The 25911-nt window shown below is 53.3% G+C and overlaps 1 protein-coding gene across 1 annotated transcript; it reads right to left on the reverse strand.

The window, feature by feature from the left end:
* Positions 1 to 265: 265 nt before the first annotated feature.
* MMP2 (matrix metallopeptidase 2) lies at positions 266 to 25875 on the reverse strand. The gene is made up of 13 exons (XM_004431607.3): positions 25393 to 25875; positions 22576 to 22802; positions 21509 to 21657; positions 20291 to 20419; positions 19889 to 20062; positions 17033 to 17206; positions 15821 to 15994; positions 13708 to 13863; positions 12345 to 12480; positions 8453 to 8589; positions 7203 to 7362; positions 2630 to 2739; positions 266 to 1158 (listed from the first exon to the last, which is right to left on the reverse strand). Exons 1-13 carry the CDS (start codon positions 25546 to 25548, stop codon positions 1055 to 1057), a joined length of 1986 nt encoding a protein of 661 aa, XP_004431664.1. The 5' UTR covers positions 25549 to 25875; the 3' UTR covers positions 266 to 1054.
* Positions 25876 to 25911: the final 36 nt, after the last annotated feature.

Genomic DNA, 25911 nt, shown 5'->3' on the forward strand with positions numbered 1-25911 from the left:
CTGAGGCTCGGAGGAAGGGAACCTTAACAAGACCCTGCAGTTAAAGTAACAGCCTCGCTGCTGTTGCCGGGCTCTTTCCATAGGACAGCTGGACTCTCTGGTTCACCCATCCTGAAGGGCTCTTGCTGTTTATTTTGGCAGCTCTGACCTTTCTAGCAAATGTCACCTGTGCCCTGTAGGGCGCCGAGATTTAGAGGTTTTAAGTTTCTCTTCTGGGTGGGGCTATGGCATCTCTCTTGGCTCTCAGAAAACAGCCTGCAAACACTGCCACTCAATTGGTGTCTTTATTCATACTTGTTGACATTTCCCATGGGGAACTGTTGAAATGAGAGGAAGGGAGGGCTGAGCGAGGAGCCACGGCTCGGTTTTCCTCCAACCAGTGGAGGAAGTGACGGGGTGGGGTCACACTGAATAGAGTGAACAAGGGAACCTTCGCTACGTGGGCTGAGATGCATCGTGCAGTGACTTTGGATAACCCGAGTCCCCTGTCGGGAAATGCAGTTTCGAAGTGGAAAAATAAAAAAGATCAGAAGAAAAGAACAAAGTGCATACAAAGCAAACTGCTAACGGAGGGAAAGTTCTAAGGCAGCCGAAGTGAGAAGCCAGGTGTCTGGGGCGGCCACCTGGCCGTGCCCCTGTCCCACTGCCCCGTGCCAGGCCATGCTGTCGGGCCACCAGTGCCTTGAGACAGTCTCTGTTGGCTCCGAGGGTGCTGTAAGCCACAGAAGGTTGTGGAGGGAGGAGAGCCTGAAGTGTGACAGCACCAGGGCAGCCCAAGGCAAGGCTGCGTGGAGGATATCAAAGCATCTCTTTCAGGGTGGCTCTGGGGGGCTACTGGGATACGGGGAAGGGGCCCCCGGGAGGGGTACAGTCAGCACCTTTCCTTGGACACAGGGCAGAGCCACTCTCCAGAATCTTCAGTTACCAGGTGGAGATGAGAATGCTGATTAACAGAGCTGAAGGCTGCCAGGCCCATCCGGGTCCTGCCCTGGTGCTCAGGGCCCGGTGTGCAGAAGGCGATGGAGAGGCAGGGCCTGTGGGAGCCGGGCCCAGCTCAGCAGCCCAGCCAGTCGGATTTGATGCTTCCGAACTTGACGCTCTTCAGACTTTGGTTCTCCAACTTCAGGTAATACGCACCCTTGAAGAAGTAGCTGTGACCTGGGATGAGAAAGAGGAGAGGCTGTGACCACCCTAAGCTCAGACATTATGGCACCTGGAAGGTTCTTGGGAAGCTTTGAGAGTCTGCCTGCCATCGGGAAGAAGCTTTTAAACGAGGGAAGACCTCTCTGAGGCTGGAGGAAGGGAAATGGCTGTGGACGAAGCTCTTTGGCTGCCTGTTTCTTCATCTTTAAGATGAGGATAAAGATGCCAACCTCTTAGGGCTTGTGATGAGGATTAAATTAGATAGCATATGCTGTTATTAATATAAACAACAGTACTCTGCTGAGCCAAGCACCAAACTAAGCACTCTCCATCTACCAAAGTTGTCAAACCTGGGGGCTGCTAGCCCTATCAGGCCCATAGCGGGGTTTTATTTGGCTCACATAAGTTTTTTGTTTTGAATTCTGAATAAAGTTGCCAACATGTAGACATCTGGAAATTTCACATAAAAATACAGATTTCTCACTTCCTTTTAAAAGAGCTAGAACATCTAATAACCCCAGCCCCCATTCTTGCAGGGCAGCAATCATCAGAAGCAGAGAAGCAACCGTTCTCTGTAAATGAGCCATGTGCTCGCTGGTTCACCACAAACCCCACCACTCCCTATTGTCTGCCTTGCATGCTTCACTCATCTGTGCTACTAGCCTGGCCCCTAGGGGCTCTGGAATTTGTGACTCCTGATATACATGATCTCATTTACTTCCTTTGAAACCCTTGTACATAGTAGGTGCTCAAGATGTTTATTCCTGAAGATAATCCTTAAACTAGCACCTGATTGTTCAGTGCTTTTTCTTGCACATGTAAGACCTTTTGCCACTGGAAGTTAGGGCCATGTGCTTAGCATAAGAGAGGGGCTCAAAAAAGTCTTTGTGGAATTTAATTGACATTTCCTCTAAAAAGCCAGACTGGACTCAATTCCAGGGCCCTAAAGAGCTCACAGAAGCCTCCTCAGGAATATGGCTTTCAAACTCTAAATTCTACGCCTTGATGATACTGGTTGTGTTTCATTCAGCAAAGGACCAGAGGCAAATTGAGTTCAGTGGGGGATCTGCCATATCAGCGACAGGGCATGACAATTTGTCCTGTCTCAAATGGAGCCATCGCTCTGCTAATGGGCGACAGTCACAAGGCCTCTTGTGGAACCCAAAAGGACCTGGATCAAACCCCAGAATGAATCCAGGGCACAGAGCCCATGCTCCAAGCCCCGGGCAGGCCTCCCGCCCGCCCCCTCCCTGGCTCTAGGCCCTGCAGCTGTGAGGGGCCTTTCTGGGTCTTACTGCCTGGAGCCGGCTGAGTGAGCAGAGGTCAGGGGTCTGGACGCCTTCCCAGCCCTGGGCTGAAGGGGCTGGTTTGTTTTCCCCGGCGCCCCATGCCTTCCTGCACAATGAGGGAGTGTGTGCTTGCGAGAAGCAGGGCCCTGGCTGGGGGCGGGGAGTCCTAGAAAGCGGACGAGGCCTGGGTAGCTCACCACCCCCCTGCAGGTCCACCACGGCGTCCAGGTTATCGGGGATGGCGTTCCAGGCGTCTGCAATGAGCTTGGGGAAGCCAGGATCCATTTTCTTCTTCACCTCATTGTATCTGCAAGGAAGCGGACATGGTAAACCAGCAGGGCCTCCCTAAAGGCCAGCCACCCAACCTGGATGGGAGGGCCCAGCTGGTGGCTCCTGGGTGGGCCTGGGAAACCAGACCTAGCCCTTCAGGGAGGCAGCCGGCTGGAGTGGAAGGGCAGGGCTCAGACCTGGGTCTGAATCCCAACTCCACTACTCACTAATTATGTAACTGTGGACAGTCTAGTAAAAACGTGCAATTACTGCTAACAGTCAAGCAGTGTGTTAACCACTTTCCACGTATGTCCTTTCTCATTCAATCTTAAGACAAGCCTATGACACAGTTATTACCGTAAAACCCACTTTACAGACCAGAGGCTTAAAGGGGGCACCCAGCTTCTCAGTGGTTGTCCAACCCAGGCCTGCCTGGTTCCAGGGCTGCAAGTTGTTCTCTGAGCCTCAGTTTTCCCAGCTGTAAGATGGGGTTGTATTTAATTTATTAATTAATGCACGTATGAAATAAAATAACATATGCAAAGTGCCTACCCCCATATCTGGTACTTGGTAGGCATTTGGGAAATATTAGTTCCCTTACAAACTCTGATCCCCACTGCAGTAGGAGGAGCACTGGACTAGGAGCCCAGGGACAGGGTCCTGCCCGTGATTCTTTCACTGGGTGGGCTTGGACAAATGGCTGCTTTTTCGTCTACCAAGTGGAGATGACAGTCTGCGTGCTGGGAGATGATCTCGGCTGGGACAGCGAAGTGGCCGTGCAAGGTGGTGCATGAGGCCATGTCCTGTTAATCCCAGGATGAACCTCCCGCCACAGCAGTGCTGGCTGCAGCTCTCAGGGCACACGGTTATCCTGGGTCCTGCCTTTAATTTGGCAGGACATGGACAGTCTGACTTCATACTTTGAGTATTAGTTGGCATATTCTTCTTCCTGGCTGGCAATACCTCTGTCTTTTTAATTTGGGGGAGAACTTTTTTTTTTTTTTTGGGAGCAAGATCAGCCCTGAGCTAACATCCATGCTAATCCTCCTCTTTATTTTTGCTGAGGAAGACCGGCCCTGAGCTAACATCTATTACCAATCCTCCTCCTTTTTTTTTTTTTTTTCCCTTTTTCTCCCCAAAGCCCCAGTAGATAGTTATATGTCATAGTTGCACATCCTTCTAGTTGCTGTATGTGGGACGCGGCATCAGCATGGCCGGACAAGCGGTGCGTCAGTGCGCGCCCGGGATCCGAACCCGGGCCACCAGTAGCGGAGTGCGCGCACTTAACCGCTAAGCCACGGGGCCGGCCCCGGGGGAGAACTTTTTAACTGTTGACGTCATTTCGATCCCTTCGCTTCTCCACTTACTCTCACCCTCTTCATTATTCTATAAATATCTAATGAACTCCCACCGTGTACCTGTGGATATTGCAGTAAACAAGATAAAGTCTTGCCTTTGTGGCGCTAATTTTCTAGACAGGTCTGTGTTTGAATGCCATCCTGGTGACAGCCAGAAGTTCCTCTGCAGTGACTCGTCGTGGCTGTTCTTCCCCATGGCCAGTCCGACGACCTCCACCCTAGAGGCCAACAGCTTCCCCTAGGAGCTCCCTTCTACAGGCTCTTCCCCCTCTGCCCCTCACCCTGAGAACTGCCAGAAGAGCCTTCCTGAATCCCAGCTCCATCATAAGACTTCTTACAGAACCTGATGTGCTTCCTCGTGAGCCGGGACACCAAAACCAGGTTTCCCAGCTCAAATATCCAGCATTCCATCCACATGACCCCCACTGACCGCTCAAACTACATCCTCTGTGTGGGCGTGATGATGGCCCAGAGCCGTGTCCTTGAACTCGCCCTCACTTCTTTCTCTACCCACAGGAGGGGGGGAGGGCAGGAATCAACCTCATTTCACAGATGAGGAAACTGAGGCTCAGAGAAGTGAACCCGTTTGCTCCCAAGTTCTTTTCCTTCAGGAAGAACACAACATCGTGGCACCAGAAGATGCTGGCTCTGAAGGGGACCACGTCTCTTCATTTTCCTCTGTGTCCCAAGTCTCCTCTTACAGTGTTTCCCATTCACTGGGACACTGTTTTGAACGGTTTCTCTGTGACACTCTGTACTTCTCTGTGGCTGCAGAAAGTGCAGTGTAGAGCAGGTGTTAAGAACACAGACATTTGTGTCCCAGCTTTCCACGGGTGTATCCTTGAGGCACTTCAGCCTCAGTTTCACACCTGGAAAGTGGGGCTAATAATAGTATCTACCTTAAATGAGAAATACAGGTGAAAGGCACAGCCTCAGGCCTGGGATGTGGTGCAGGGCCTGTCAGGAGACCATCAATATTTTATTCAAATGTGCTTACACTCTTTCCCTGCCTCTACCGTAAGCTGCGTAAGGCAGGAGTGACTGTTTCTTGACCCCAGTCTTCCAGCACCTAGCTAAGTACCTGGCACATAGGAGATACTGAATATATATTTGAGGGCTTAGTGGAAGCTTCCAGAAGCAAAGGCTGAGCACTCCCTGGCACAAACTAGGGAATGGCCAGGTTGGAGGCAGCTGCTCGTCCTCCGTCACTCTGGGGCTCTCTCTCCTTCTCCAGCAAGGAGGCCTCTGGGGCCTCTGCAGACTGTACCCCAGGACCAGCATCTTAAGCTCATTAACCACCTCTCCCGGGAGAGAGGTCTGTGTCCTTTGGAAACCCAGCCCAGAGCCTCTGACGGGGCCTTCAGCTCTGCTGCTTTTAAGGAAGTGTCACAGAGCTCCCTCTGTAGAGCAATCTATCCCTCTCGGACCCTGGCTTTGGGACGTGGATTGTTGCAGAAAAGGACTGGGAGGCAGACAACTCTGCCCGAAACTCAGCAAGACACTGCTACAGCCTGAGTGTGTGTGTGTGTGAGTGTGTTGTGTGTGCACTCATGTTCACACACAGACACGTCTGTTCCTGTATGTTTACATACACAAGGTGCATCAGAGGGTGATCATAAGAGTCCTTCCAACACCATGATTCAAAGACACTAGGGTTCTTTGATTCTACGATCCACTTTTCTGAGAATCTGTACCTCTCACTGTCCACGATTCTAAGATTTGGAGATCGGAGCGCCTATCATGCCGAGATGCCATTCGCACTACATGTGTGTGCCTGGAATGTTCCGGAGCCTGTGGGCGGAGAGCCCGCTCCATGGTTTCCTGGCTGACTGTTTTCTTTCTAGAGGCTTGAGATATCAATCAGCTTAAGTTGCTAAGCATCTTAGCAATATGTCTGGAATTCCACCCTGACACAGGCGGCCTGCGACGGACACAGCTTCTGAATGCAGGGCAGCCAGGGGTGAGAGGAGGGGAGGGGGAGAAGGGAGGGGCCCTGGGAGGGAGGCAGGATTGATTCAGGGATGGCAGACGAGGGGCCCAGATGCAGTGGCAGCCACAGGAGGAACGTGGGATGCTAGGAGGGAGCGTGGTGCAAGTCACGTAACCACTCCTTCCCCACTGACCAAATGACCCTGGAGGGTCCAGTGTGGGGGCACAGGGTTAGAGGATAGGGGACGCAGTTAAATCCTGCTCTGTGGGCAACACACTTACATATAAATAACTTAGGCAAGTTGTTTAATTTCTTTGGGCTTCAGTTTCCTCTTCTGGGAAATGGGAAGAATTATAATCAAACTCCTGAGGTCTGGGCTGCCTCTCGCTGACCATTCCTGGATACGGGGCTCCCTGACCCTTAGCCTTGATCATGGCCTCTCAGAGTTGAACCCTTTTTAGATGACCTGGAGCAGAGAGCTACCTGCTTCCAAACTGGGCCCCTGCCAGCCTGCGCCCACAGCCCCTGGGCCTGCTGCAGACGTGCCCGTTGAGAGTGCCTACTGCGGCCAGTGGGGCCTAAATGTGATGCCGGCTCCTGTGGGCAGCTGGTGCCCCCATCTCTTAGTCTTCATCATATTTTGCCCTCTGCCACCCCTGCCTCCACTCCCATCTCTTGGGACCCCACTATCTCAGGTACGGTGTAGAATAGTGAAGAATAGCACGTTCTCTGGAATCCAGAATTCCACGGTTCAAATCCCAACCCGCTATGACTCGGCTGTGTGACTTTAAGCTAGGTACTTAACCTCTCTGAATGCAAGTTTCCTCATCTGTAAAGTGGGAATAATAATAACACCCACCTCATAAAGCCCTGGAATAGTGTCTGGCACATAGGATCAGTAGTAGCAGCTATTATCTTTATTTTTATTACCCATTCTTCAGTGAGTCACCCCAGAATGTGAGGCTCCAGATCAGACAGATAGGGGCCTGACCAAAAGACTTCTGAGAAGGGAAAGGAGGTTCTAACCAGAATCGTACAGCAATGTGCACAAGGATGATTCATCCTTTGGTGACTTCTGGGAGGGGCTGCAGCCCTGGCAGGTTAGACACCAGAGAGGGGCATCCATGCCCAGTCCTCCGACCCTGACCCAGGGCGGGCCTCTATGTCCCTGAAGCCGGCTGTGCTGCCTTCCTTCCCACCTCCCTCCCTTACCTCCAGAACTTGTCTCCAGCAAAGATGTACGTCTTCTTATTCTTGCTCCAGTTAAAGGCAGCGTCCACTCGTTGAACGTCGGGGGGAAGCCCCAGGCTGGTCAGCGGCTTGGGGTACCCTCGCTCCAGGGTGCTGGCAGAATAGACCCAGTATTCATTCCCTGCAGTGGAAGCAAAGGCGTGTTGACGACTGGTGCTGAACTCCCCAGGCCGGCCCGTTCCTCCCATCACCCGTGTGCCAGGGACCCCACTGTGGCCATTCTCCACGGGCACACAAGTTCCTGCTCCTTCTGGATTCAGTGCCCAGAACAGGGCTCACATATATGGTCTTACAATTGGGTATAGAAGGTGCCTGGCCCAAGAGGTAAGTGGGGGCTGAATCCAGCCCCTGCTCTACTCACCAAGCCATGCACTCTTAGTGTCATGCCTGCCATGAAGAAGCATCTTTTTCTAATTTGCACAAAGGTGACCTGTGGGCCAGTAGCTTCCCTTGCCACAGCCCAGGATTATTCTGGGTTGGAGGAGATGGGGGGCCGGATGGCGGAACATGTGCCCACAGTGTTGGCCGAGCCTTCAGCTCCTCCAGGAAGCCACCCCTGTGCCCCCACCTCAGACCAGGGCAGGGACGCTGTGGGTCCTCCCTCCCCCATCATAGCCCTTACTTCCCTCCCTCCTAATAGCCAGCTTTTCTGTCTCCCCCATTACTTTGTGAGCTCCAGTGGGGCAGGGGCTGGATCCCTGGTAGGTGCTCAAATAAATGTTGAATGAGCAGGGTTTCCCAATCATTAGCCATATGACCCTACCTTGATGATTTTTACCACTTATGGAAACTTCTTGGACTATTATTTACTTAGTATTTTGCTGTCAAGGAATTCACTTTGAAAACTATAGAAATAAATTTATTTTAAACATTAGAAATGAAAACAAGTTTTTAAAAAATTCTAACTAAAAATATTGTGTACCAAAGGCTCTAGCATTAGAAAGAGACACCAGCACTAAACTGTAATTTTCCTTCTAGAAAAGGAGTCAGAAGAATTAAAAAAGAACGAAAAGGAAATGAAACCTTCACTCTGTGAGTCAGTGCTGTCTGATGCTGAGTGTCTGAACCGATCTCCCAGACAAATCCCACGCTTTCGGAAATGATGGTTGAAAGAATGGATCCATAAAGGAGAGGACGCACCCACAGGTGCACAGGAACCATGGTGCTGAGCCCCGTGGGGCCTGGGGCCAGAAAAGACCCTTCCCACACACCTGCGAAGAACACAGCTTTCTCCTCCTGTGGGGCCTCGTACACAGCATCGATCTTTTCCGGGAGCTCAGGCCAGAATGTGGCCACTAGCAGGGGCCCAGTGGGCTTGTCACGTGGTGTCACTGTCCGCCAAATGAACCTGGGGGCGGAAGGGGACACAGGAAACCACATCTTCAGTCACTCTGCAGCTGTAACCACACGTGCCTCTTTAGGCCCAGTCAGACACATCCCAGCGAGGATGCCCTGGGATGGGGAGGTGAGATCAAAGGAAGTTTGGAGAAGGACTGCAGAATGGGCAGAGCCCCCTCTGCAAGATGCTACAGCTGAGAAGCAACTTCTTTGGTCCTCTTCTGCTCCCTCCTCCAGGAAGCCTTCCCTAACTACCCTCTGTCCATACTGTGCTCCCCCTTCCTCTGAGCCTCTCAAAATCAACAACCCTGAGTAGCTGGAACAGTAGTTTGTTTGATTGTTTCCTAAGTGTCTTATCTCTCCTACTAGCTTAGAAGCCAACTGAGGCAGGGGCTAAGGGCACTTAAAAGCATTTCCTGAATTGGAATGGAATGGATTTGTGCACTCTGTCAAGAGACAGAGCTGTCATTTATTGAGGGCCTACTAAGTGCCAAGTACTTCATGTGCTTTGTGAAATGTGATGCTCACAATATTGTAAGATAATAAGGATTCTTGGTGGTCTACCCAGCATCTACTACCTATTTATTTCCCTATCATCCTGCCTCCCAGAACTCTCACGTTTATGATCCATGCTTCCCCACTGGTGGACCCAATCCCCAGTGGGATTAGCTTAAGCCACTGGGTCTCAGAGTAGGATCCCCAGAGCAGCAGCACCAGCATCCCCTGGGAACTTAGACATGCAAATTATTGGGCCCACATGAGACCTATGGATCAGACTCTCTGGGCTTGGGGCCCAGAAATCTGTGTTTTAACAAGCCTTCCAGATGATGCTAATGCATGCCAAATTTGGGAACCGCTGGTCTAAGCCTGGCCAAGCTCAGCATTCCCTGGCAACTGTTACTGATTCACCAGTTGTCATGTGATTTATGTTGGCACAATAAGATTGAACAGATAGACCTGTTCACATCTATTTCACATCTATTTCACATCTGGAGATCTCTCTCTCTCTCTCTCCTGCTGGATGTAGGCAAGGAAGCCTGAAGCCTCAATTGCCACCGGCAGCCATGGTGTGACCATGAGGGACCCAGTCTTAGGATGAGGTCAAGGCAGAGGATGGCAGCGGACAAAGACCTCATCGAGTCACTGACCCTCCTTCTGCCCCTGGAGGCAGCCCTACCTCTGGACTTCGGACCACGTGAAAGCAATTTCTCTCCATTGTTTATGCTGGTTTGAGTTGGGGTTCTCTGTTACTTGGAGCTAAAACATCCCGACACAGGAAGGTATCACCATCCTTACTTGGCAAATGAAGTTCGGAGGGATTATAGTATGACCAGGATTCGAATCCAGATCTGATGCCAAAGTCTGAGTTTAATCATCTTCCTGTATTGCCTTTTTCGTCCCCTCAGTGCCTTGCACTAATTTTGGCACATGGATGGTGCTTAAATATTTACTGATTAATTCAATGACCCCATTAAACACGCATCAACTTCCTTTTGAAAGTGTGATGTGTCAGGCCAGGGAGGGCTCCAACCTGGGCCTGGGCTCTGCACCCCTTCCTGGGTCTGCAAGTCTCAGATCCACACGTGTGGTCAGGGCTTCCATAATGGGAAGTGCTCCAGGCTGAGGACGGTGCCGGGGAAGGAGGCCCCCTGACTCACCTCTCCCCCATCCCTGTGATGAGGGCTGCAGGACAGCATCGGGATCTATTGTTACGCATCCTGGTTTGGGCTTTGGAGGCCTGGTGGTACCTGACTTCTCATTGCATTTTGAGTCTCATCTTTCTCTCTGCATTCTTGCCATCTCCCTGCTGGCATCTGCCCCTCAGCACCTAGCCCAGGGCCTAGAGCAGAGGAGGCCCTTCACAAAAGTTTACAGAACATCTTCCAGCCTCACCAGGCTCTCCGTTCCTCCCTGTGTAAGCCAGGAACTTTCACAACTCGATGGCTTTGCTTTTGCAGTTCCCTGTCTCAAACACCCTCCCAACCTGTCAGCCCTGCCAGTGTCCATCCGAATCTGCTTCCTTAAAGGGCCTGCTCACGTGCTGCTTTATCTGTGGAGCCTTCCATGACTTGGATGTGCTCATAAAAGCATTTTGCACGTGCTTCTGCAAGCACATCTCTTCCATTCTGCCGTGTACACTGTCAGCTCTCTATGCCTCTGTTTCCCAAACCAGACTGGGGATGCTCAAACTTTAATATGCATCAGAATCATTGGAGGAATTTGCTAAAGTGCAGATTTCTGGGGCCCACTTCCAGAGATTCCAGTCAGAGGGCCTTGGGGTGGGTGCACAAACCCACATTTTTTACCACTCACACTCTAGGTGGTTCTGGGGTAGGAGGTCCATGGACCTTCCTTTGACAATATTGATCTAGGCATTAAGCAGCCCCTCTGCCCCCAGCATGCCACCCCCACCCCCAGCTCCTAAAGCCTAGCAAAGTATTTAGCACAGTACACGCCAAATAATGATCTGTTGATAATAATAGCTGGTATTATTGAACACACTCTGTGCATCAGGCATTGTTCTAAGCACTGAGCTCATCTAATCCTTACAACAGCCCTATGAGGTGGTGGGAATATTAGTCCCATTTTATACATGAGGAAATTGAGGTACAAAGAAAGTACCTAATTAACTTCCTTAGGATCATGCAACTAGCACGTAGCAGGTCTAAGATTCTAACTCAGGCAATCTGGCTCCAGAGCCCACTCTGTCAACTACCACACTCTATGAAAGGATGGATGGACAGATGGATGGATGGATGGATGAATGGATGATGAATGAATGATGATGCATAATGGATGGATGGATGAATAATGGACAGACAGATGGATGGAAAGATGATGGATAGATGGATGGATGATGGATGGATGGTGATAGCTTGATAATGGAGAATGGATGATGGATGATGGATGGATAGATAATGGAGGGATGGATGGATAATGGATGGACGAATGGATGGATAGATGATGGACGAATGGATGGATAGATGATAGATGAATGGATGGATGGGTATACGCATGTGTGTATGGAGAGATGATGGATGGACCCTTTAATGCAGTCTTGGATACCGTCTGCCATTCTCCAGGAGGGCTAGGGCAGTTGTGTGAGTCTCAGCCCTTGGTTGATTGAGTGGGGGCCTTTATGGCACAAAGGATACCGCCTCTCTCTACCCTGTGGTTACTTGCTCCCCATATATTATAGAAGAATTTGGCCATCTGAGGTCAAGAACACTCCAGGAGAAGGCCTGCGGCAGCCTAGATTATTGTCCCCAATTCTTCTCTCCATCCCTATTTTTGAGTTATGCATCCACATGCGTTTCCATGTGACTCTGCACTACCGCCCCCTAGAGTAGGTGCTGCACTTAGCCATGTGATTTGCTTCAGTCAAGGGAATGTTCTCAGATGATGCAAGGTGAGGCTTTCAACGTGCTTGTGTGGTTTGATCTGGCCTCTTGTGCTTGTCATCTGTTGCAAGCAGCCGCCAATCCCAGGAGAAGGAGTGACATGCAGAGCATACTTGAACCCAAACTACGGCCCCAAGCCAAGACACCTAGAAGACCCCCAGACTAGGAGAGAGCAAAAGAAATGTCTTTTGTGGTAAGCCGCCGAGATCTGGAGGCCGTCTGATATGCAGCAAAAACGGTCTAATTCAGGCCATTCTGAGAAGCCCCCACTGGGTCCTTGAGCAAGGGGTAAGGGCAGAAGAATAACGGGCCAGTGGCAGAGGGCACAGGGCAAGGAGGGCAAGAGGCAAGCTCCCGCACTCACCGGTCCTTGAAGAAGAAGATCTCCCCGCGGATCTGAGAGATGCCATCAAAGACGATGTCCTGCTTGCAGATCTCAGGAGTGACCGGTCCCAGCGTGGGGGTGGGGCCAGTGCCAGCGCCAGTGTCAGGGGAGCCCCCTGGAGGAGGACACCTGACCTCAGACTCCCCCCAGCTCCAGGGGTTCTCCCCACCTGGCTGAACCCCCAGGGCTGCCCACCCAACCTGCTAAGAGTCAGAAGAAACAGTATTCTGGCTTTAGTGTGAACCCGGGTAAGATAGGGACAAAGCCTGGACGCGGAGAGAGGAGAGTGAAGAGACACTGGAATCCCGTGGCACTGTTATAAATGCTCTTCATCGACATCACCCACCCCAGTCCTCTCTATACCCCTGGGAGGTAAGCATCGTTATTACTCCCATTTTACAGATGCGGAAACTGAGGCCCAGATAGGCTGAGTGACTTGCTCAATGATTCAAACCCAAAGCTCAGGTTCTCAAGCCCACAGGAGAGTCAGGGCAGTCAGGCCACTCGTGTGTCCAGCACTGGGGTGTGGCACTTTCTCAAGTCTTCCTTCCTGTCCTCCTCAAGATAACCAGCCACAGTTTACAGATAAGGAAACTGAGTCCAGAGAGGTAAAGACTTGCTCAATCTCTCACAGCTGGTGAGTGATGGAGGCGGCACTGAAACCTGCAGCCTCTCACTCGATTTCAGCTTCTTTCCCAAGTCCAGTGTCCCCAGGCCTCGTCACTCAAGCACCCCCTCACTATTCTGGTTTGGCCCAGGTACCGCTTGTACCATCGTATATCTACTTTTTCAAAAAGCAGACTCACTCTAGTCTCATTGGAAGCACTAATAAATAAATCATTGGTTTCAAGCACTAGTCGTATCGTGTCTATTACACATTAAAATAAAAAGAATCATTATGAAAACCAGAAACTTTCACCCCTGTATCATTAAGGTCACTCCACACGCTGGGAAATTCTATCCTGTACTGAGCTAATTCTCCTGGATTCTAAACCTAACTTGGTTATTAAACTGGGTGACCTTGGCCCAGAAGGGTTACCTTTCCCAGGCCTCAGTTTACTCGTTTAGAAATGAAGAGCCCATTTTTGCCCCTCTGGTCTCACTCTGGGGAGCCAAGAGGGGCGCGGATACTGGTGTTATTTGGAAAGGAAAGGGACCGCCCAAGGGTCCCCTTGGAGTGTTGCTCTGACACCCCTGGACCAGGTCAACTCTCCCGCCTCCTGCCCTGGTGTCCTGGCAACCTGGATAGATGGGACCTTCCTGGTTCCGCCCCCTGGGCCTCCATCCTAGGCTGCATGACCCCCCAAGACGCCCGCCCAGCCGCCCCCAAGCCGAGGCTTACCGTAGAGCTCTTGAATGCCCTTGATGTCGTCGTGGGACAGGCGGAAGTGCTTGGTGTAGGTGTAAATGGGCGCCATCAGGGCTCCGGGGTCCTGCGAGTGCTCCAGCCCCATCGCGTGGCCAAACTCGTGGGCTGCTACCAGGAACAGGCTGTACCCTGAGGGCCGCAGGGAGGGGAGGAGGCAGAGAGAGAGGGAGAGAGATGAAAGAGGACTCAGGACCCGGCCCCGGTGATGGAGACTTTTGAGGACACCCCCACGGTGGGGCTGAGAGCCCTGGAAGTGGCGTGTATTTATTCATTCTGGAGTGAACAGACTATGCCCATTGCTCTCAAGTAGGGTCAGCCACAGTCCCCTCGGCCCTTTCCACGGCAGGCTGCACGTGTGCTATCGAGGAGGAGAACAAGTAGCACCTCCAAATCCCCTGCCTGAAATCCCATTTGTTAAAAATCGTGCTTTCTGGCTTTTTGTGTTTCTGTATAAAGACTACAGGTGAAACCTGCTCCGCAGGGTCTCCAAAGAGGTAAGAGAGAGGGGACAGCCTGGCCCCGCGGGTCCACCATTCCTGCCCCAGGGAAGCAATAAAACCATTCCCATTCCCTCAGACAGCGGGCAAACCCTGTGTCACACCCTGTCATGGGTTGAATTGTGTCCCCGCAAAAGATGTCTTCAAGTCCTAACCCCAAGTCCCTGTGACTGTAACCTTATTTGGAAACAGAGTCTTTGCAAATGTAATTAGGGTATAAGTTAAGATGAGGTCATACTGGAGTAGGGTGAGCCTGTAATCCAAGGTGACCTGTGTCCTTATAAAAGAGAAGACACATAGGGATGAACACATAAGGCCGTGTAGCGTCAGAGGCAGAGAGAGGAGCGATGCAGTCTTCAGAGGGAACTACCAGAGGGGGCCCTCCCGACACCTTGATTTTAGACTTCGAGCCTCCAGAAGGCTAAGAGAATAAGTTTCTGTTGTTTTAAGCCACCCAGTTTGTGGCACTTTGTTAGGGCAGCCCTAGGAAAATATACAGCCCAGGTGCCCCACGCCAACTCTGGAGCCTTAAACCACTCAGACAGATGGCGAGCCCACCTCTGGGTAGAAGCTGGAGCAGAGAAGGTAACATCAGGATATGTCCTAGTGTGGCATTGGCAGGAAATAAGAAAAACTCATGTGGCCAGGCTCTGTCAGCTGACATTCTCCAAATTCCATCGCATTATGAGTCAAAAAGAAGGAAAGTGGCAGAAAGAGGGGCTGATCTAATTCAGGCCGGCCCTGGACCAGCCCTCTCACCTGGCCATCTCGGGCCGTCGGCGAGCCCAATGACCCTGGGCCCTGCAGACTGGAGTAGGCACAGTGACCCGAGCACCTGCTCACTGCACTGACCACACAGTAAGGTCATGGTCTGTTTCCTGGTCCCTCTCTCGCCCCAGCCCGGGAGTCCTGGAGGGCAGAGAGCTGCCCCAGCTGGCTGTTCCCTCAGCACTGACCAAGGACCACCATCCACAACTTGGCAAAGCATGGTGCCGATGGGGCAGGGAGGGCTCTGGGGCTCTCCTGTGCTGCGTGGAGGGAGGGGCTGGAGCAAGGATGAGGCCACTTCTGTTTTCCTCTCTTCTCCTGCCCACCCAGCTCCTGGAAGGCAGCTCTCCACTGGAGTGGGCATGCCTCTTAGGAGAATCCTGTTTCTGGAGCGGGGTACTCTGTGCCCAGCACTGAGACACTCTGGAGTGGTAACATCCCCACCCAGAGCGGGGTAGAGCAGGAAGGGAAGAGTAGTATCTCCTCAGGAGGGCTGGTTCCCACCCAGTAAGCAGGTACCAGGGGGGATGGGGTCTTATGCTGGAGGCCATGTCTCTGCCCGAGTGGGCGGGGCCTAAGCAGGGCACCTGCCTCCACGAGGGACGGGCAGTGTCTCTGCCCACTGGTGGGTCTAGAGCAGGCAGTGTTCCCGCCACGGACGGGCAGGGCCTCCACCAAGACAGTGTCTCTCCTAGGGTAGGTGGGTGTCTCAGAGGCAGTGTCTGTGCCTGAGATGGGTGAGGACTCAGGAGGGTCTCCAGGCCAGCTGTGTGTGTGGGGCGGGTGTCTGGTGTCTCCGCCCACTGGCCAGCGCCCTGTACCTTGGTCGGGGCAGAATCCCCACTTGCGGTCGTCGTCGTAGTTGGCTGTGGTCGCGCACCACATCTTCCCGTCACTGCGGCCCGCGCTGGTGCAGCTCTCGTGCTTGTTGCCCAGGAAGGTGAAGGGGAAGATGCAGGGGGCACCTTCCGAGTTCCCACCAACAGTGGACATGGCTGTGGGATTAGGGACATGGGTCAGGGGCAGCGAGGGATCTGAGGCCACCACCAGAGACAATGGTGTCCCTGGTCATGATGCAGACATGAACAATCATGCTTACTGAGGGCTCACCCAGTCCCAGGCACCGGATCAAGTGCCTAAGACACGTCTCACCCCCTCACAATGACCCTGTGCAGTAGGGACTGTGTGTCACCCCTATTTCATGGATGGGGAGACGAGCTCGGAGAGATGAAGAAACTTGCCGGAGCAGATACTGCTAGGAAATGTCAGGGCTGGGATTCAGACCCAGGCAGCCAGATTCCAGAGGTTTAATTAGCCTCCCGTGGATGGGGACAGAGGGGCCAGAGGTGAAGGGGCTTGGCTGAGCTGATGGTGCCAACGCACTTCCCTAGACCAGGAGCTCCATCACGCAGGGTCCTGCAGAAGACGTACCTGTCTCCTGCAGAAAGCACGTGCTCACTAAACACCTGTCGGAGGGAGGGAGGGAGGAAGGAAGAGACGAAAGGAAGGAAGAAAGAGAGGGAAGGAGGGAAGGAAAGGAGACGGAGGGAGGGAGGGAGGAAGGAAGGATGGAAGGAAGGAAGGAAGAGAGGAAAGGAGGGAAGAAAGAGAGGGAAGGAGGGAAGGAAAGGAGACAGAAGGAGGGAGGGAGGGAGGAAGGAAGAAAGGAAGGGAGTCTTTATTGAAAAATAGACCAAAAGATAGAGATACAGACTAGGACAAAGAAAGGCAGGGAAGAGAGGCTCCAAGGTCAGACAAAGGGAGAGAAAAACGACCGTCAGGGAGGCTGAGACAGTGGGGGTCATTCAGAGAGGGTCCTGGGCGGGCCGGACATTAGGCATCACCAATTCGGCTGAACTGGCTATTGGTGCCCAATGTCTGTTCCACTTTGGGTGCCCATGCCGGACCAGCTGCTAAGTGTTCTGATTAGGACCCCTGTCCTGGGGAAAGGCGGAGTGGAGGGGGCTCTTGCGGGTTTTCTATCCGAGGGCAGGGTGCCGGCCCCGAGGGGCAGGGGAAGCGGCAACACCCACCAGTCTCGGGGCAGAAGCCGTACTTCTTGTCACGGTCGTAGTCCTCGGTGGTGCCACACCAGCGGTAGCCGTCGGTGCGGCCCTCGGTGGTGCAGCTGTTGTAGGATGTGCCCTGGAAGCGGAACGGGAACTTGCAGGGCTGTCCGTCGGCGTTGCCACCCATGGTGAACAGGGCTGGGTTGGAGGAGAGAGGGGGTGCGAATGTGAGACCACCCACCTGCCCACCTGAGAATCAGCTGGGCGCCCGTGCGGGCACAGAGCTGGCTGGCTGCCCATCGGACGGTTCATGCCAGTGAAGCTGTAGCTTTGTTCATATATTGAAAACCATCCATACTCGGTAAATTGCTGCTTCCCTGAGCTCCTGGGGAGTATTCCTGCCTCTCTAGCCAACCTGATCCCCGCCAGAATCTCAATGGAACCCCCCCCAAGCAATGAAATAGTTAACACCTGGCGCAGAGCAGGGGGCCTCCAGAACCCAGCCCCAGCCCCGAAGTCACTGTCCACTCTGCCTGCTGGATGCCCACACCATGCGGATGGCTAACTGCATCTCCATGGTGGGCAGGACCACAAGAGTCTACCCATTTGACAGACAGGGAAACTGAGGTTCTGAGAGAGCTGTTCCAGAACTGCTCATGGTCACATAAATGGAAGAACTGGATGAGGGTTGTAACCGAAAGCTACAAAACACACTAATCTCAGTTTCTCTTGCTCACTCTCTTTGTCTCATACGCACACACACACATACGCACACATACACGCACAGAGGAAGCTTCACCTCCTTCCAACCCCAGGCGCTTTCCAAGATGGCCCTGCCGTGGTCCCTGCAGGAGAGAGGAGAGGAGGAGGAGCGAGGGAGCGGGAGGTGGGGTCTTTGGGAACCTTTTAATACACACCCTGGGCTCCCACTCTCCTCTCTCCAAGACAGGGGCCATGAGGAGAACTCAGGGAGAGAGTGGGATTCAGAGCCCGGGCCTGTCTGCCTTGGGTTCTCCCCAAGCTCCCCTGTCCCCTCATCCACCTCGAAGCTACAAAATGGTGCGCCTCTGGAATTGCCAACTAGCAAAACCACAAGTGCCTAACAAGGACCATCTGTGCACGCCGGCGCCAGAGGTGACCTCACCAGCCCCCCGTTAACTCCACCATGGCCAGAATGGAGCCCAGTCCCTGGCTCCACACCGCAGGACTCGGGGCCCCATATCCTCACAGCTCCCCTCTCCCCAACCAAGACACCTTCTCCTGCAGTGCCAGAAACAAGGAGACTAAGGGAAGAGGCAAAACTGAGGCCAGATGCTTTGGTGGCCTCGGCGTGGGGAAAGGCAAAGTGTTAACCTCAATGGAGGCCAGCCTCCGCCTCTGACCTCCCAGCCATGTATTTCTACCACCCAGGAAGCCCCCATCTTCTCTTAGATTCTGCCCCCAATAAGGATGGAGAGCAGCAGACACTGACTCAGCAGTCAGGAGGGCCTGAGTAACCAGAACCTCTGCCCCGAGATCTGAACACGTGCGTGTTGTGCGTACTTGTGTCTGGCTAAAGACCAAGTCAATGGCTAGTGTCCAAGGCAGGGAAAAACCCTTCCCAAACTCATGAAATTACAGCTGTTTCCACTTTATTATCAAGACATTCTGTTCCAGTCACAGGGGTTGACACAGAACGTTAACGCCACCTGAATCTCTACCGGGAAATGCAATTGTTCAATATTTTTGCTTAAAAATTTCTAACTTATTAATGGTCAGTGGCTTGCACTCTTACTTAATACAAAGTATTACGTGAGCTTCGGTACTAGAAGCGTAAACAAGGACACAATTAACTCGCTATTTGTTTCTTTCCTTCTGATAACATGGCTGGTGTTCAGTGTTCAGGTGCAGCGGGGTGACAGAGATTCAGAAACACATAAAATTGCGGCCAGAAGGACAGAGGCACATGTGCATCAAGCAGTCTGTGTGGGATGGGGAAGCAAGGAGTATTTAGAAAAATTTTTGGACTGGCTCCCATTTCCCCCAAATTTTCTGGGCTTTCCATCTCTAAAACCATCAAATATGATGACCTGATCGAGTATGAAGTTATACGTACTGTCTTCTTATGATTTACAAGTATGAAGTGTCAAGGATATATTAAAACAGGATTGAGTGTGTATGTCAATACCCTTACCCCTTTTTAAGAATTTTCCCTTTATATGGCTTCAAAATATCTGAAAATTTTATGTCTCAAGCATTGACAAAAACACACACACAAATACTGAGTTAAGTCTAATGCCTTTGCTAAGACAGAGACGCAGACAGAGAGACAGACAGAGATCAAGAGAGGCAGATGGAACAGCCCCTATGCCCAGACACAGACACACACACATACATACACACTAGCAGAACCAGGAGTGATGGCTAAAATTCACAGGGTCGGTGTCCCCAAGCCAGGCTGGGTACCAGCCTGGGGGTCAACTCTTGCCTCCCAATTCCACTGCAAGGCTTCCGATGCATCCCCAACCCTCTCTTCACACCGATGAACCCCCAATCCTGGCCAGAGTGTAGAGAGCAGTTCTAGAGAGAACCACTGGGCATTTTAATAGTTCTAAGTTCATTGTAACGCATGTTAGAACAAAATAATTTGCACATCAAACCTGTGACTTCACAAATATTATTGCTAATGGTCAGACCTCAAAAAAATGGAATAGATTTAATGAAAGTATTAAGTAAACGGGCATACAAGTGACAGGGACGCAGCAGTGGCTCCAATGGGAAGGGTGGGGTCTGAAGGAAGTTGAGGGCACGCTGGTTGACTGGCAGCACCAGGCCTGGGGAGCACGGAGGGCAGGGTACGGTGGGAAGCCCGGGGACGTGGAGGCTGAGGTGGACGCTCACCTTCGTGGGGGCAGAAGCCGTATTTGGCGTCCTTGTCGAAGTTGTAGGTGGTGGAACACCAGAGGAAGCCGTCGCTGCGGCCCGTGTCGGTGCAGCTGGTATACTCCTTGCCGTTGAAGAGGAAGGGGAACTTGCAGTACTCCCCGTCGGCGTTCCCGTACTTTACACGGACCACTGGGGGCAACACGGGGGAGGTGAACCCCTCCAGGCCTTTCTTTGGAGACCAGGACTCCGACTCACCCAGGGGTGTGGCCTCCCTCCCTCTCCCATTTCTCTGGTCCCATCAGAGCAATGGAGGTGTCCGAGGTTGCCAGGGAAGCCACAGGCCTAGTTGCTAGAGGACAGGGAGGCATGCAGAGGACTGGAGAGGAGGCTTGGGGCATGTGGACGGTCCCTTCTTACCTTGCCCTTCTCCCAGGGTCCACAGCTCATCGTCGTCAAAGTGGGAGTCTCCCCCAACACCAGGGCCCGGGGCGAAGGCGTGAGCCAGCAGCCCATCCTTGCCATCAAAGGGGTATCCATCTCCATGCTCTGAAACACACCGGGTCTCAGCTTTCAGCTGCCCCAGCTGGGCCCTGACGCCCAGCCACCCCCTAATCCATGGCTGGGGGCCTTTACCCACCAAGCATCTGTCCCCTTCCCTGTCCCGCTGGGGTTATCCAGGACTGGGGACACAGCGAGTCAGTAGAGAGTTGCTGACTTGATTGTTACCATCCTGGGGTCTACACTACTCCCTCAAGTCTACAGGGCCCCAGTATCTCTACCTTCATTGTCTACACTACCACTGATGACACTATACCTACCCACACACATACACTGCCACACCAGTGTCCTTGCCACTCACCCTCACTGTACCCAGCGTCTACACCTTCTACCCTCACGTCCACACCGCCCTTTTAGCCGTATGACCTACCTTCACGTCATACGATCAGCAATATCCACAAAACTAACCCTCATGCCTGCTTTGCCACCCAGGTCCATACCACCCACCTACCTGTCTCCATTGTCTCCTCTGCCCTTTACCCACATCACTACACCATTCACAATGTCTACACTACCTACCTTCATGTCTACACTACTGCCAGTGTTCATACCAACAACCAACATGAGACCCTTGACCCCGGGCTCTATTCCACTTGCTCTCATGTCTACACTGCTCCATTGTTTCTGACCCACTCTCATATCTAGAGTTCCTCAGTGATACCAGCATTATCCAATAGAACTTTCTGTGATGATGGGAATGTTCTTTTGCTGTTTAATTCAATAGCCCCTAGCCTCATGAGGCTACTGAGCGCCTGAAATATGGCTAGTGTGACCAAGCAACTGAATTTTAAATTTTACTTAAATCTAAGTCATTTAAATTTGGATAGCCCATGTACCCAGCGGCTACCATGCCGGACGGTGCCGGTAGACCACCTGGTTTCTGGTTTACACTGCCTCCAGCGCATGCCCAGTGTCACGTCACCTGGCTCTCCGCTGTCTGCTTCCATCTACACCACTGAAGTGTCTACATCTCCTACTCTCCTATCTAAGCTGCCTTCAGGACCCCCGTGCCTCTCTGATGGCCAGATCACCCCCTTGTCTCTACACGGACCCCCTGGTGGCCCTTCTTCTGCCTACCCCAGCGGCCGAAGTTGATCATGATGTCAGCCTCTCCATCATGGATGCGAGAAAACCGCAGTGGGGTCACATCACTCCAGACTTGGAAGGCACGAGCAAAGGCACTATCCACCGTCTCGGGGTCCAGATCAGGCGTGTAGCCAATGATCCTGGAGGAGGTAGAAACGCATGTGAGTGTGTGTGGGTGTGCCACGGAGTGTGAGTGTGCATATGCATGTGTACAAGTGTGTATATGCCACTGTGTGCATGTGAGCACGCACAAATGTGTGCAAGGGTGCATGCATGTGCACAAGTGTGCAAAAGCATGTGAGGGGTGCATGAGTTTGTGCATGAACATGTGAGTATGCACAAATGTGTGCGCATGAGTGTGCATGCATGTGCAGGTATATGTGTGCGCATGTTGAGCAGAGCTCACTGGGAGAAGAGCCCGCCCAGAACGCCTTGATGTCCCGTGGAGTCCTAGACCAGCCCGTATCTTCAGGCCCTGTCTCAAGAGTCTCATCCTTCACTTCTGGCTGGGGGTGGGGAGGGGGACATAGGCAGGGACATAAACAGCGCATTATGGGAAACAGGGCAGAGACCTCATCTTTGGAATCCCTCATGAGCCATACAGAACACAGCTCTCAACCCTACTAACAACCAATGATAACAACTCTATAATATAATATAAAACCCAATTAGCAACCAACCATCGAGTTCCCTCTGCCCGCCCCAAAGACCCCATCTAATAACAATAATGACTAGTACTTACTATACTCTTACTATATACTGGACACTGTGAAAGCCCTTTATAGATGTGATCTAGCTTAGTTCCCAACTAACCTATGAGGAAGGTTTTGTTTCAGCCCCATTTTGTAGATTGGAAAGCCAAGGCTCAGAGCCCTGGCAAGTCGCCCAAAGCCCCTCAGCTGTTAAGTGTGAGACTGAAGTCCAGGTCTGTGAGACTCCAGTTCCTAAGAACTTTGTGTGCAAACTCCTTAAGGTACCACCCCTCATAAGGCACCTCCCGGGGCCCACGGAGACCCAGTGTCCAGAGCCCAGGGCCCCCCACCGCCCCGCCTCAGCACCTGTACGTGATCTGGTTTTTGTCCCACTTGGGCTTGCGGGGGAAGAAGTTGTAGTTGGCCACGTCGGGGTTGCCGCAGCGCGGCTTCCGCATGGTCTCGATGGTGCTCTGGTCGAGTTCACCCGTCTGGGGGAGCCCGAAGAACTTCTGCATCTTCTTCAGCGTGTCCTTCAGCACAAACAGGTTGCAGCTCTCCTTGGGGCAGCCGTAGAAGGTGTTCAGGTATTGCTGGAAGAGACGAGCACCCGGGGCAAGCAGCCACGTTAGGATGGCACAGTTCTGACCAAAGCAGTCAGGGACCCAAGGGCACTGGGTGGAGCGCTGGGTTCCCAAACCAGCTCTGTCACCCGCTAGCTGAGTGACATAAAAACTGTAGAGAGCACAGCTAGGGCGCTTACTATATGCCCAGGCACTGAAGTCAGCAAGTGTTAACTCATCTAATGCTCACGAAAACTCTATCATGTAGATATGATTACTGTCTCCATCATATGCAGAGCACAGAGAGGTTAAGAAACTTGCCCAAGATCACACAGCTCACAAATATCAGAGCTGGATTTGGACCCAAGCAATCCGGCTCCAGAGCCCTTGCTGGGAACTGGAACTCTCTACCACCCTTCTTCATCTCCATCACCTCTTTTAATCTACTAACGGCTGATGACACACGGATGGTTTTCCTCACTTTTCTTATAAGGAGATTCAAGGGCTACGTGCCCGGGCTGCAGCAGCAGTCAGACCTGGGTTCAAATCCCGGATCTGCCATCTCCAAAAAGGAAATGGTCCTCTCCTTCAGGAGCCGCACAGCTGGCTCTGCCTAAACTGAGGCCAAAACCAAACAGACCCCTGCAGAGCGTCAGGGACCAACCAACACATTCATTTGTCCCACAAATGCTTTTTGACACCTACCATGTGCCAAGCCCTGCACTGGCGCTGTGGATAAACCGGTGAACACGACAGATGTTTCTAGCCTCTAGGGTTCAAATCCCCAGGTGGGCAGGCTGACGGACCACACATGAATGCAAAATTAAATACGTGATGGGGGCTGTGTCGGAATGGTGAAAGGAGCCAGGAGACCTTACTGCAGAGGCCCTAACCTCGTTTGGGGGGGAAGGTAGGAGAGGGTATAATAATAATAATAATGACATAAATAATAATAATGGCTAACACCGAGTGCTTATCATGTGTCATGGACCCTTCGAAGTGTCTAAGGTGACCGCTCCTTTAACCCTGCGACAGGTAGCATCTTTATCTTCAGTCTGCAGAAGCAGCTGAGACTGAGACGTTGTCACCTGCCCGAGATCACTAGGCCGGCTGGTTAGTGTGCTCTCTGGTTTGAAGCCTGGCCCTCCAAGTCCAGAGCCTTCTTCTCAAGCACCCTCCTGCACTGCCTTTGGAGAACGTGGACTTCCACAACGTGCAGAAGGTGTGGGGACCCAGGCAGCTTTGTCAGTGCTCTACTGTCACCCCCAACCAAGGGCCACATCACTAGCCGGCCAGCTCCAGACCCTGGAGAAAAGCGGCGCCCTAAAAATGTAAGGTCTCCCAACCCATTTACCCAGAGGGGGCAGAGGCCTAGATGCTGGAAAGGGGGGGTGTCACATCCTGAGAAGGGGTTCCCAGGGTGACCAGAGGGCCTGGGAGTCCTGTCCTGGGCAGGCTGGGGACCAGGCTGAGGAAAATGGGGGTTTCTAGGGTGGCTGCAGCAATAAGAGGGCAGATGCCTCGTGGGCTGGAAGGTACACGCTGGGCGTCCCGAGCCAGAGGTGCTTACAGGGGGAGGCGCAGTGTCCTTCCGCTGCCCCCAGCCCCGCCTGGGCAGCACTGCGGTCGTGGCTCCCCTCGAGCCGCCCCTCGAGCCAGGCGCGCGCTCTCGCAAAACAACCTCTGAGCCGCAGCTCGGAGCCGCGCCAGGAGGGAGGGCTCGCTGGCCGCTCTCCGACCCGCGCCGGCTCGGGCCGCCCCCGCCCCACGCGCCGGGGCCCTCCCGTGCCTGCCCCTCCCTCGCCCGCCCGCCGCTTCTCTCCTTCTCCTTCTGTGCTCCGACCCCTTTGGAGAAGCTCAAGGAAACTCTCCGCGGTCCAACCCTGGAACCTCTTGTCCATTGAGCCAGGCGGAAAAGCTGCACTCTCTGCTTCTCCCCTGCCCCAAATATTTGCCAAAAGGTCCTTCGCGTGGTTTGTCCAAGGCCTCTTTCCAGATGTGTGCCAAAGGTTCCCAGAAGGTTCCAAAGGTTTGCCAAGTCCCGCTTTGCCCAGAGCTCCCATCCTCACGTGTGCGCAAGTTTAACCAAATTGTGTGCCAAAGGACCCTCCTCCCAAAGTCCCACAGGAGTTTAAAAAGATCCTCTATCATTTGCAAAAGAGACCCCTTTAGGCCTTTTGCCAAAGGCCTACCAAGACGCTTGCCAAGGGCCTTGTTAGCCAACCCCCAGATGTGTCCAAAAGTTGTTTACAAAGCCGCCCCCCTTGCCAGGTCCCCCAGATACTAGACAATGTTCCCGTTATTTACAAAAGGGGTCCTTTCCATCTGTTTGCCAAAGCACCTCCTTCCCCTCCCCCGCTTGTTTCTCGCCTCCCTGCCGTGTCCTGAAAGTTGCCAAGTTGTTATCAAAGGCATTCTCCACTTACCAAAGCTCCCCCACGGGTTGCAAAAGAGATTCCTCCTTCAGCTTGCCAAGGACCCCCCAAGCTGTTTACTGAAGGCCCTCCCCCATGCTGTGTGCCCCACGTAGGCGTGGGGGCAGGGGTGGCGGGGAGACCCCCATCCCTTGCCTCCGAAGTTTGTTTAAACTTGGCTGGTTGAGGCCAGCGTAGCAACTCACCACAGCCAACTCTTTGTCCGTTTTAGGGGCGACATCTCCAGGGAACTTGATGATGGGCGACGGCGCGGCGGCGGCGCGGCCCAACAGGCAGCCCAGGACGCAGAGCGCCCGCAGGGGGCCGGCGAGCGCGCCGCGGGCCACTCGCGCCTCGGTCATTGCGCTCCCGGGCCCCGCGCGTCGCCCGGGGGTCGCTGGCTCGGTGTGTGTGGCCGGGTCGCCGCCTGGCTGGCGCCTGCTCCGCCGCGCAGCCTGCGCTCCGAGGGGCCGCTCGACTCGGTGGCCTCGGCTTTGCCCGGCTCAGCGGCGCATGGTCCGGCCCCCGCGCCCCAGCCCGCGCCGCCGCCGCCCGTTCTCGCCGGCGCTGGCAGTCCCTTTGTATGTTTAAAGCCCCAGATGCGCAGCCTCCAGCCACCGCCGGAGGGAAGTCTGGATGCAGCGGAAACAAGGGAGGGCAGCCGCCAGATGTGGCCGGCTGGGCTGGGAGGGCGCTGGCAGCGCAGGGAGGGAGGGGGGGCGCAC

Source organism: Ceratotherium simum, chromosome 30 (assembly GCF_057802395.1).
Source record: "Ceratotherium simum simum isolate JZ-2026a chromosome 30, ASM5780239v1, whole genome shotgun sequence".
NCBI classification, from domain to species: Eukaryota; Metazoa; Chordata; class Mammalia; order Perissodactyla; family Rhinocerotidae; genus Ceratotherium; species Ceratotherium simum.